This window comes from Trachurus japonicus, chromosome 24, assembly GCF_045865225.1.
Source record: "Trachurus japonicus isolate A0001 chromosome 24, Traja_1.0".
Classification (NCBI taxonomy): Eukaryota; Metazoa; Chordata; class Actinopteri; order Carangiformes; family Carangidae; genus Trachurus; species Trachurus japonicus.
The window spans coordinates 27,267,297-27,280,943 of NC_140930.1; the positions used below are offsets into that span (position 1 = coordinate 27,267,297).

The 13,647-nt window shown below is 41.4% G+C and overlaps 1 protein-coding gene across 1 annotated transcript; it reads right to left on the reverse strand.

Moving 5' to 3' along the window:
• Nucleotides 1-2,331: 2,331 nt before the first annotated feature.
• On the reverse strand, nt 2,332-12,632 carry selenoi (selenoprotein I). The gene is made up of 10 exons (XM_085771544.1): nt 12,438-12,632; nt 9,564-9,632; nt 8,905-9,013; nt 7,059-7,133; nt 5,963-6,225; nt 5,759-5,867; nt 5,629-5,677; nt 5,323-5,503; nt 4,126-4,305; nt 2,332-4,015 (listed from the first exon to the last, which is right to left on the reverse strand). The coding sequence occupies exons 1-10, from the start codon at nt 12,492-12,494 to the stop codon at nt 3,908-3,910; spliced, it is 1,200 nt and encodes a 399-aa protein (XP_085627670.1). The 5' UTR covers nt 12,495-12,632; the 3' UTR covers nt 2,332-3,907.
• Between the last annotated feature and the right edge of the window lie 1,015 nt (nt 12,633-13,647).

The window sequence follows — 13,647 nt, forward strand, 5'->3', positions numbered from 1 at the left end:
TGTAAATTGATTTATGAAGCTGTTTAATTTATTAATAAATAAGTAAGAAAGGAGTAGGCTCATATAAGTTTTATTTCTACCTGCTCCATTTCAGACACTGTTTTTTGTTTTTAAATTTTATTTTTTTAATGTTCAAAATAAATAAATTCATTCATTCATTCATTGAAAAGATGTAGTACAAAAGTGTCCTAATGCACTGAAGCTTCACTACGGTGACTCACTTTGGATTAAAGCATCTGGCAACTGAATAAATGTCAAACAAATACCATTTTTCAGTCTTCAGTGGTTTGATAAATACCGTCAAAGCCAGATGCTTGTGTAAGAGCTCGTTCGGTCTCCTTTACAGTAAAACAAACTATATCTTAAATGTGTGTTCACATAAAAGTTCCTGAATAACTATTTGTCAGTCATTTAGTTTTTGTACTAAAGTTAATATTTGTTTCAACTGGGGGGAGAAGTGTGAGATTTTGTTGGAAATAAATGAGCAGTTATCTGGGGAACACGTTGATGGAGCTGCAAACTTAAGGATTTAAACTCTATGGTGTCTAATGAAAGAACTCTACTATGGTACAGGTGATGTTGGGCTCAATAGCTGCCCCGTGCTGCTTTGATGTGACCTTTTCTTGACCTCTGAACAGCTTTCACAAAAGTTGTGGCCTCTGACACAGCAACGTGGTTAAAGAAAAATTCACTTTTATTTTTGGACAGTCCTTTCTTTCACTGGTTAAATACAACAGCACAAGTAGCCACACCGAGGCCCTGGAGTGTTTGCCAGAGCAGCATTTTACAACAACTTAGTCACAAATTTCAACAGCTTGATTCATTGATCCAGGGGGAGAATTAAGAAAGTTTGTCTTAGAAAGTGGTGAGTAACGCTGAAGAGCACACTACAAAAAATGCCCAGAAAAATAGCTGCAAAAATGAAAGTCTGATTCTAGGTAAACTGAGAAGTTTTGATCTGCCAGCTGGAAGAGAGACTTTTTAATGTTTGTTCTCGTTTTTCTGCCTTGAATTTGTTTTTGTTTTTTCTGTATTTGAATGGCACAGTTCATCTCACTCTGCTGACAGATTCTTTTTCTAATAATGATATGAAATGCCTCGTTTGCATTTAGCATTATTTGTAGTGTTAGCAGCCTCCAAACCATCCCAGAGTTAGGACCTGAAGCACGATCCATCAGTGAGCAGTGCAGCAGAGATGAAAATGATTTAAAAAAAAAAAAAAAAACCCTTGTCAGATGTAGGAAGCTGGACAGTTCTGCAGCTTAACAGGGTTTAGATCTGACAGTAAGAGAGAGAGAGAGCACTGCTGATGGGCATCGTCACCTGGTCCACCACTTTGCGTGTAAAGTGTTTGGAGAAATCGGCCTATACCAGTAAATAACAAAACCCCATTTAAAAAAAAAGAAACAAAGTAAAATAAAAATGATGAAATAATGTATGTATTTACACAGATATCCACACATACAGAGTATACACCCATACATAAACAGTACACAATGTCTGCACATACCCCCACAGTGCATTTGCCCACCTTTTTATTTGGTGGTGAAATCTCACAGTCAGTTGTTCTCACGTCACTACAATCTACAGTGTCCACAGTCACAGATGTGGGCGGTTCTTCACACAGGGCTCATCAAATCAAATCTCAGCTATAATGATGTGCTTATGGCTGCGTGCAAGCTTTCTCCAGTCTCAGTGGAAACCGACATGGGCTACTTTGTTTTTGTATTTATGGCAGTATAGAGTTGAATGTGTTTGTTCCTCCCAGACGTGTTCACTGTTGCTCAGAAACAGTTTATGTACAAAACTTCTGGACAAGTGATAAAAACGCTTTCGTAAATCTGAAGTTACAGGTTGTTTGTACGTTTTGCCCCCGTGCATCTGATGTTTCCTGTGAACCTTCTCACTGTGACCGGACATTCACATTCACATTCAGACTTCATGTTCAGTCAGTTTACCCCAAAGTGAACTTTCCATTCACAAGGCAAAAGCGCAAGGCTTTACTTGTTACAGTTGTTACAGTCGATATTCTGGTTTATTTTAACATGTTTACTTCATAAACACTGAAACCGCAGTACCTGATCCACCTGTCGTTTTGTTGTTGTAGGTTGTTTTTTGTTTTTTTGTTGTTGTCTGGTGAAAGTGAGTTGTGATGTGTAAACCACAGAGCCAGCGGCCTCAGTGGACTACATTTCTCCAGTTTGGTTGAGAGTTAAGCTTTTGGAAAAGTCACTGGAAACTCACAGTCCTTTCTCCACTTCCACAGGTTTTAATCAGGTCAAACCTGAACTGTCAAACTCATGAGTGGAGCCGTGACTTTTCTTTTCTTTCGTTCAATGTCCACACAAATCAACAGGACTCTAGACTTTTCAACAACAAGACCAAAGGGGATTTGAAAGGTTGAGGTTACACTTATTTCCTCCAAACTGCCACTGCAAAAAAAAACAACAACAAAAAAAAACACTGACTAACTGTTTATGTTGAAATATGAAAAAATAACTGAACGTTTTCCTCTTTTTTTGGCCATGCAGTGAAAACCAGCTCGATGAGAAGCCAAGTCCAGTCTGCAGCCGAGACTGAATCCATCCTCACCATGGAGACATGAATCACAGAGGAACAGTGTTTAACAGACTGAAAAAACAAACAATAATACACAAGATTTCCTAAAGACAGTATCAAACGTATGAGACTGGTAAGTTTGTGTGTGTGTGTGTGTGTGTGTGTTAGTGTGGCACCAGGCGGTGTTGTGGTGTTTGCGGTGTCCCCGTGCAGCTGCTTGTTCCTTCAGAGTGAGTCCGCTCCGTTTCCTGGTTTTTGGACACACTCTTCATTCAAGCGCTGCGCAACTAAACCACACACACCGTTGCCATGGCAACAGACCAACAGATAAATCTAATGGATGTATATTAAAAAAAAAAAATTAAAAAAAAGAGAGAGAGAGAACAGAACGAATCAGCATGAAGACACGACACCTCAGAGGGAAGGGAGAGCTGGGAGGCCAGTGCTCAGACAGAGGTCAAAGGTTAGTAGAGTTCCAAAGGTCAGAGGTTACCCTGGTCACTTCTTGCCCTGGTTGGTCAAAATTCAACTCGGTTTAGTCATGACGGGCGTCATTACAGAGCTGAATGTGGAATTAATTAGAGGGAAGTTTGTACAATGTTTTACAGGACCATCACCTTTTTTTTTCTTTTAAGTTTCATTTCCTTGAAAATAAAATGCCCCAAACCCCTTTAACATATACAGTATATATATATAGTTATTAACATATCACTGAGATTTCCAACTGAAAATTCTCCCAATGATAAACAGGTGAATGAACCTTTAAACTTTGGACACAGCTGTGGATGTTTGAGCCACATGTGGCCATAGTTGAGAGGTTTGGATAAGTTGAAACAACACTACTTTAGGCATTCCTGTTAATGTAATAAACTGAAATGGCGTTTCCCCAAGGCATTTTGTACATTCATAATACTATGTGAGTGCAACTGTGTGTGTTTGTGTGTGTGGCTGATTCTATTGTACTTGCCACAAGATATAAATTATCTGCATGAGAGCAGAACAGTGTGTGTATGTGTGTGTGTGTTTGCATGGCTCGTCTGGGCTCCTGTCCTCATGACTGAAGCACATTTCCGTAGGAAACAATTGCACCTCATTGGCTCAACCAGTTTAGCCAATCACCAATGACGGAAGCCAGAGCCCCTGGGCCCGCCCCCCATCGCAGAGACCGGGGCTTGGTTGGTTGGTTTAGGGATGGGTGTGCGTGTTGAATCTTTACATGTGTTTGGAGACCGTGGAAAAAGAGGGCCATAGTCCGTTCCATTGGTGCACCCTCATGGATGGAGGGGAGGGGGTTAAGTTTCCGCCGTGATGAGAGTGAAGTGTCGGTAGAGTAGAGGAGGGGAGGAGCTTAAACCTCCGCTCCTTTCAAGCCGATTCGTTCCTCCTCCTGTCAGTCACTGTTGGGCTTCTTCAGAGAGAAGGCGAAGATGCTGAAGTGGTTGCTGAGCTGTTGTACCTGGCGATGGGGAGGAAAACACCATTATTTTGTATCCCACTGTAGTCTCAAACATTAATCAGCACTAACACGAAGAGGAAAAAGTCAGTCATCCGTAGGTGTGTGCTTACCACCGATACGCCGTAGTGTATGTGTGCTAGTATGACAGCAGCCGTCCACAGGTACAGCAGCAGCGTCTCGTTGCCGACGACCCCTGTGACCGCTAACAACACCACCGCCAACATGGGCAGCAGCAGCCAGCTCAGCGCCTGGCAACGCGTGTTACTCATCTGGCACACAATGAGTTTACACTGCAACATAAACACAAACATGAAGACGTGAGGACTCAGGATTTATGCTCTGATTTTCAATTCTAAAAATATAGCTGCTCACACAGCCCACCCATATTATTTTAAAGCATATTGGAAAAATATTTTTGATACTCCACTCCCTTGGTTGATTTTTTTTTTAATGTGTAAAAATCATCTTGTTTAACTTATTTATAGATTTTTCAGTTAAAAATGTTTTATAAGATATTACCAACAAGGAAGATACTTAAAATATGGAGAATGACAGATGATGATGAATGTAGATTTTGTGGGGATGAGGAGGAAGATATTATGCATTTGTTTTGGTTGGTTGTCCAGATGTTGTTCTTTTTTGGCATCAGGTGGCACTTTGGTCATTTGACCAAGGACTTATTTGTCATTATCCCCCATTAATATTATTTGGGGTTTTCAAGAAGGACAAAATATGTTGTTAAATACTATTGTCCTGCTTGGGAAAGCCTTCATATTTAAAAGTCAAGGGCAGCTTAATTTGAGATACATACTGTACTGTTCATCAAACATCATTATTTGCTTACAACGATACTGCCAAAAAACAAGAAAAATAGTGCAGAGATAAAAAGATGGGAAGATTTGGCAATATCAAAAACAAGAAAGGACTCGCAACACTGTAGGAGCTCCCAAATATACAAACATTTATTAGAGGACTATAAAAAGGACAACGTTTCGAGCAGTGCGCTCTTCGTCAGGTCAAAAATGATTTGGCAATAAAAGATTTGGCAATAACAAAAACTTGGGATGAAGATTTAATATAGTTTTTCTTTGTTTTGGGTGGCTACTTAATCATTTATTTTAGTTGTGATTTTGAATTTATGGTGTGTGTATTAAAAGTTGAGACATATGTAGTATGCACATACTGATTTTATGTTTTGATCTATGTATATATATATATTTATATATATATATATGTTTGTTATTAAAAAAGTAAAAAAAAAAGAAAAGATATTGCTGTGTGTGTGTGTGTCATTGGCAGACCCTTACCGTGACATTAGCGAATGCCGTTCCCACCATGAGGTAGAAGGTCCTGGGTTGCAGCTCGAGGATGTTGGATGGAGAGTACACCACCCAGATGGTGGACAAGATGAAGAGGAGGACGGGCGAGAGGAAGGGCAGGAAAGCTTCGTAGATGCTGCTGTGCTTCAGAGTGTTACTGCGGTAAGCCCTGCCGTAACATACACACACAAAACAAGTCAGTGCACTGGGTGACACTAATGTAAACGCTCTAAATCAGGGGTGTCAAAGTCATTTTACTGCTCTAAATATAACACTGAAGAAAAGGTAACTTACTTGAGGACGTTGTAGAGGCTCATGGGTAAGGTCACGGTGAAGGAACAGGCTGGAAAGAAACCAACATCAATTAACGTGGCTGCCACAGGAAAGTGAATTAACATTTTCAGATCGACCAATCACAGCTCACCGATGATCATGAAGGTGAACAGGTCTCTGTAGAGGAAGTGGAACAGGATGGGCTGGTACCATGTCTCCACGCCGACCACAGCAGTGACCACGTAAACAAGGGAGATGGTCTGGAAGGAGACGAGACAGCAGACGCAGGCGAGTCATTAATGTTGTTAACGTTGATGTGGATGTGTTTACTGTCAGTGTGTGTGAGCGTCTGTACCACTTGGCTGATGTCGTATCCCCAGGGCAGAAACAAGATGCCTGTGTTGTACTTCTCCCAGTGAGACAGGATGAAGGAGAACAGCACCACCCACAGGATGTAATACAGCGTGGCCACGCCCACGCCGCTCTCGCCGCGCCCGAATATGGAGTACACGGTGGCCACGAAGAAGATGCACGCCCAGCTGTCCAGGCCGTGGTCAAACAGCTCCCCTAGTGGCGTGGAGGAGTTGGTGCGACGCGCCTGTTTACCGTCGACACCATCTACACGCAACAAGGAGGCGACCATGGTTACACGCCGAACATGTTCATGTGAGTAATTAAAAACACACAAACATACAAAGTGCAATGGATTTTCTTTTCTTCGTCTCACAATGCTGCTGCCCACACTCACATAACTGCACAAAGAGCCACATTCCTACTTCCCACCACTGACGTGTCTGTCACAACCTTTCATCTGAGCTGCGCTTATTTCATCCGCATATGGAAGCGTTCTGCACAACACGTCCTCATAAAAGAGAAACAATCACCGTATGGAGACTTGTTTTATTTTTAATGGATCACAAAACGGTCAGCAAGATTTTAAAATCTTCTGGTTCACAGAGTCCATGTCCACGCACACAGAGACAGAATTTGACGAGTGAGGATTTGACTGTACTTAGGTAGTCGAGCTGTGTGTGTTTCCATCTGACTTCATGGAATATCTTGCGAATTACAAGCTCTTGACATTTTCTCAATATTGACTGTGTCCAGATGACTGAAGGCGCCGGGACAGTGTAAATAGTGTAGCAGTGTCTCGACAACAACAGCTCCTGACACGCACATTTTCAACTGATGAGTCTGCTGTGGCATCATGTTGATGTAGGTGTGTTTACCTGATGCAAGAACGACATGACTTCATCTCCCAGCACATATTACACATTATCTCTCCAGGATGTTACACACAGACTACAACACCCCCCTCCCTCACTAGTTATAAAGATGTTCTTTATGTTCTTTAGAGACACCACACTAGAAGAATTTCCCCTTTGTGCCTCTGAAAAAGTCAGAGAGAGGAAAAAATAACAGACGGGGGGGTCACGGGGGTCAGGACTCACCGAGTGTGTAGGCCAAGAAGTTGAAGATCCCTGCAGCAACCCAGACCCAACTGGGCACGTGTGCATGTCCTGCAGCTGAGACACAAATAATGTAAATATACATGGAACCACACAGAGACACAGCAGAGACTTAAAGGCAACATTAAAGCGGATGACACCCCTGCTCACTGGTTAGTGTTAGATTTTATATGATTACAAATCTTGACTATTTAAAATGTTTTTTTTTTAACACTACACCCTTCATTAGTGATGTCTGCTGCTCCTTTCACTTCCTGTATGAACCTGAACCTGAACCTCCTGGGCATGGATGATGCAAATCTGTGGCAAGATGATCTGCTTCTTTGCAGATGATTCTTCTCAGCTTTGTTGCTCTGCCTTCTGCTTAAAGGGATAGTTCAACATTTTGGCAAATTGGCCCATTGCCGTATCCCTATAGTTTTAGTAGTAGGTTTAATTATCGGTGCAAGGTGTTTTTAGGGACAATATCTGGCAGTCATATTCTTAGCTCGCTGTAAAAGGTAGGTTAAGGCTGAAAATCACAGGACATGTCTGTTCTGATGATACAAGTCAGCAGTGTAAAGCTCAAGCATATGGGAGCTTCCTTTTATATTCAATAGAGTGAGACAATATCTGAAAGTACAGCTGTCAAGATGATGATTTTCTTTTTTTTTCTTTTTTTTTTTTACATAACTTATTCCTATATTTCATGCATACATTGACAGTTTAGAGGTCATGGAAAAGACATGGAAATGTGTAGACTAAAATGTGTATGAACCCTGTGTTGTGTTAGAGAGTTCCTGTCCTCATTTTGTCATTCAGTGTTTGGGTACAAACCTGAAGTCCAGTGTCATCTGTAAACGTTACCTACTCTACACTTATGTTACTCATGCAGCCCAGTATCAACACACTCCCACCTCCATGTTTCGTGGTGTGAAACATGACACTGTGCAGTCGCTGGTAGTCCAGCTGAACATGCAGGACCCCATCTGATCCAAGCAAAAAGCAGCGGAGGTTGACTTCACACAATGTCCTCACACTGTCTGATCAGTCACTCAAACACAACGTACCACAGATAACCTTTGTGCTCGGTCGGCAGCTTGTACTCCTCTGTTTTCAATGCAAGGTTGCAAAATATCAAATTGTGTGTGGTGTCACTTTCGAGGACAGTGCCCCCTGTTAATGTTAATACAGCTCTTCCTGTACATCCGGAGCACTGCTACAACTCTGTTTCAGCTTGTGTTCGGTCACTTCCTGCAGCTGTTTTTTTACCATGTGAAACCATGATTCTTTACACACAACGCAGGTTAAAGCTGAGCAATCTGTGTTGACAAATAATTTTACAATCTTGCTCTGAACTGCAGGTTACTGGTGTACTGATAAAAGATAAACTTTTATTGTATTGAGGTTGTACTTTTAGTCACATATTTCAGTGTAGTCTTTAGTTATTTTGGTGAACCATTAACAAGTGCGAACTCCTGACAGCACACGTTGGTGTGACATCACTGTAGAGGTCAAAGTAAGAGTTGTGTGTCTGTGTGTGTGCATGTTTACATTACTTGTTTTTATCCACCTAGCAAAACTAAATTGGGAGAAAGACATGATAGAGTACAGTCTCTTTAAGAGCTGCATCGCTCTGGGTTTATGTTCTACACCTTTGTACCTGTAGTGTGTGTGTGACGTGTGTGTCCCATCTCAGGAAGTGCCGTGCCACATGATGGAATTTGCCTTACACAAACAAGGTTACACCCTCATGGTTTTCCTCCCTGGTGCGCTTAAGGAGGAGATAAACTGTACAACACTCCCTCAGCGACAGCCAGGTGGAGGACAAACAGTGAGTGAGACTTACCAGAGGCGTAGAAGTCAAAGTCATAGAAGGCCAACATGAGAAAGTTCAAGACGAGGAACATGAAGCCTGTGAATGTGATGAGGTTTGGAGCCAACCATGTCGGTAGAAACTGGACAAAGAGAAAAAGATGATGAAAACTAATTAATTAACACGTCACTTTAGCTCTTAAATACAGTCCTCTCATCCTAATAACGACACTGATTACATAATGAGACAGTAATTATTTTTGTCACACATTCTGTGCAGCTAGACATCGAGGATTTTAGGGAGAGCTGACATGAATTTCTTATAATCGCTGTCAGGTTTCAGTGAAGCACAGATAGACGTCAAAAACAAAGGTTTGATAAAGATAAGTAAATAAGTGTATCAGTCGCTGCTCACAAGGAAAATTACCCATTTATCTGAAAGGAGAAGAACAGCCTGTGCATGTTACCAGGTACACGATGGGCTTTTAAAACAACACACTGTCTCCACAGTCCAGAACAGACCTTTACAATCAGAGACTGATGCGTTCTGACACAGACACAAAGAGGAAGGAGGGGCTGTGTGAGGCCGTGTTGTTACTGTATCACAGCAGACAGTTTGAACCCTCATTAATGATGCAGTGCGCACACACACGCACACACACACACAGATCGAGCTGGACAGGTCTGTCTTACCTTCACAACAAAGTTCCAGAAAGGATGCATGACGTAGATAGAGAGGGGATTGGAGTCCACTGCGCTGTACTGCAAACACACACGTCATTTTATCAGTCAGTGATAATCACACAAACATACACAGAGTTCATCTACTTCTTGCATTTTTCATATATGACACATTGACAGTAAAGCAGTGCTTATAAACACACACCACATGGCCTCACGTGTAACTTGCTTTCGTGGATAATTTTGGAAGTCTGTCATCATACACATCAAAACAAACCTGATGCCATTCTTGGTAACTTTATCCAGGCATGACACACAAGTGTGAGCGCTCCGGTGTAATGTACCTTCACTGGAGCTCAGACTGTTTAAAGGGATAGTTCAACATTTTGGCAAATTGACCCATTGCCATAATCCCTATAGTTTTAGGAATAGGTTTGTTACCTTTAATTGTCAGTGTAAGCTGTTTATACAATGGCAGAGCAGAGCCGCGAGCTGCTCAGAGCTACACTACTGAGGCTAATGGGATTTCTTGGTTTCCCTCATGAAACTCACACAATCCGACGACTCCAAAACCTCGGAAACAACTCTGCCTCATAACGTTGTGTTATTATTTCATAGCGTGGTGAATGTGCAGGTCACAACTTGTCCACCAGAGCGTTTTGGAGTTGTTGGATTGTGTATTTGATGAGTTTGATGAGGGAAACCAAGAAATCCAACTAGCCTCCGTAACGTAGCTCTGAGCAGCTCACGGCTCTGCTCCGCCGTTTTAAAAATAGCTTGCACTGACAATTAAAGGAAACAAACCTACTCCTATAGGGATTATGGCAGTGGGTCAATTTGCCAAAATGTTGAACTATCCCTTTTAAGAGATCTGTGAAGCTGCTTTTTATGTATTTTCTCTAACTAGGTTTTCCACTGAGGGGTGAATGCAGTTTCTATGACGTCACATTTCTTGAAGGGCTGCTTTCTGTGATTGATTTAAATTTGTTCTTACACCTGCATCACTTGAATCTACATTTTGGATTAAAAATAGTTAATTTCTCATTTTTAACTGAGCCCTTGTCCCAGCTAAACAACCGCCACAAATGCAGCCGACCAAGGGGACAGATTGATGCTACAACGCAGCTTGTGTTTTGCCTGCAAAATTAATTATCTAATCCATCATGAGGATTTGAATTTTCACGATAAAAAAACAAAACAGATTTTGGCTACACTGAAACCCTTCGCCAAGAGTGTCCACCGAGGATTAACTCAGTCATGTTATGTAATATGAAAAGAATGTATCCCTCGACCTATGTGATTAATCATCACCACATGTGCAGAGACATTGGGTGTAGTACGAAGATAACTGGAAACAGAAACCAGAATTTGCTCTCATACTGAGGGAGCTGACACTGCGAAGTGTTAACTGTGACAAAATTGAGGTATAGCATGAAAAACACAGCGAGACAATCAGCAGAACAGTCTCTCTCTCTCATGTGCCTTCCACTTGCACGCCGGGGTCTGGGGCACATTTGTGCTCTGTTTGAGAAAACAAGCACAGTGTCGAAGGGAGCCACAATCTTTTCATTCACTGTCATTCGTCATCCTCCGCTCTCCTCCAGCAACTCATGGTCCAGGCACAGTAGCCAGCCAATTAACAAGCAATTGCAGGAAGAAGGCCTTTCATGATAAACAGCCTGAGGGAGCTGTAATAATCACAGGAGGAGATCTTAGACAGAAGCTCAGTAACTTTGGCTGAGACAAAGAACAAGAAAATGAATAAATACAGACTCATAAAAAGTGTATTAGAATACAGTGTTACAAGTAATGCTGATAAACATGTGTGAAAGTCAAAATATATCCACTTATGAATATGAACTTGTCTTGTTCAATCCTTAAATAAATAAATGCCACTCTTTATGCCACTGTATAGCCTCCATACATTAAAACAGTGATGCTCAGCTTTATGATAGAAGGTTTGTGTGACACACAATATGATATGGCACTGTAATAACACAACTCCAGGGTCAGTGAGGAGCTTCTACAGGTGGTTTCACTTGTCAGGCCCTGTCTGTGTTTCCCATCAGTCCACTGGTTCAAGTTGAGAGGTTCTCCCTCCCCACTCCACTCCAGTACAGCGGCTACTTGGCTCATTTTACTCTTCTCTGATAGCAGTAATAGCATAACAATAGCACAATGAAGACGTAAAAGGAGACAACCTGTGGATGTGTGAGAGCATGTTTAGTAAAGCCGCTTTTAATAACCAAACACAGGCGGAGACACAGGAAGCCTTTAGCTAACTGTTAGCACATCCGCGCCTGTGTCAAGTGCAGCCTAATAACACTGACACTTCCGGCCATCACTGTCTTTGTCCCCACAGACCTCTTGAACAGACACTAAATAAATCCATTTGAAATGTCAATATATTTATATTGCCTTGTTCTCCAGATTTAAAATAGCGTTGGTTTAAAAACAAATGTATAATGCCACTATGTTGAGGCTTGAACATCACTGCTTAAATGTCCTTGAGTAACATTTTCATCTTTAACTGTGCGTTCAATCAATGGTTACTCAAAGTAACGCCATTGACAAAACATTATAGCAGCAACAGCACGGAAGATACTATCGAAACTAAACCAAAACAACGAAACGAACTAGAGTGGATCATAATAACAATTAACGCTTTTATTTTGTGGGAAATCGTCATCAGCATCCGGTGTGATATCTACCTAATACTGTCTAACTTCACCATTCTTTGCGAGGCGAGCACCCTGCAGATCGTGACAGCTAGCTGTGACACACACACACACACACACACACACACACACACAGGGAGAGAGAGAGAGGGAGAGAGAGAGCTCATTGGCTAGCTGCTAACATGCTATTACAATCTCTTAACCATACCTTATATTTGTCAAAGCCCGCGAGCTGATCCTGAGTGACATATTCGTAAAGAGCCATGGTGGTACAGATTAATAAATCCTCCTATGGAAGTGCAAATTCCCAGTGTTAGCTGCCGAGTCCAACTACCATCTATCTTAGCCGCTTTCGTTCACGCCGGGTGAGGTGATGTCGAAACATTTGGGCCACTCCTACAGAGAGCGGACACTCAGCTCGGCACAGCTCAGTGCCGCCCCCTCCGGCCTGGAGGACAATGACAAAGAAATGACGAACAACAGCATTTTACTCGCTGGACTGTTCCAAAAAATGATACGATTTTAATATCATATTGTGTTACTTTAAAAGTGAATACGGATTATCATTTTCTTTGTTTTATTTTCGCGAATTGATAAATTGGAGACTGCTCTATAAAAATATTTCTAGGCGCTCCTAAAAGTGACGTGGCTTTCCTCTACAACCGGAAGTAAGAGAGACCTGTCTGTTTGCTGCTGAGCAGCTGAGGAACCGCTAGCACTGAGAGGAAAAACCGACACTAAGGAATAATGTAAGTAGTATGAGTGACTATACTACTTTGCAATATGATTATTTTTGTATTTCTGTTGATGCTTCATACGTTACATCCCTTAAAATCAGTTTGTTTAACCACTGTAGGTACTGTAGGCTTCTACTGCTAGCTTGCTAGCTAGCCAGGTTGACGTTGCACAGATTCGTAGTCCACTCACAAAACTGACTGTTATATTGTCACTGTAAGAAATATGATATCAAATATACAGGTGTGTGCCAGAGATTTAAGATGCTTAACTGAAAATCTTTATTTCAAATCAGCATGTAAAAAAAATGAATACATTGGTTGGCATATTGCCAATATAACGATATCATTTTCAATTCGTAACGTTACCATTTTTGTGTGAATTAAAAGTGATTTACAGGGATCTGAGCTAATCAGGGTGAACATCACTCCCATTATTATTGTGATCAATAGTTGATCATATTTTTGAGGGAAAAAAAATGCAATTTAGTGGTTTCACACTAGAATGAATTTCATGTGAAAATAAAACTGTTACATGAACCATAAATCAACAAAGCTAAGACATAACGAAACCTAGTAAACCTAGTAAATTGACTTATTAAATATCTACAGATAGCGCCATCATCCGATTGCCAAACATATTTTCCTTAAGATGCTCTATTGTGTGTGTTTATCCTTGGCAGC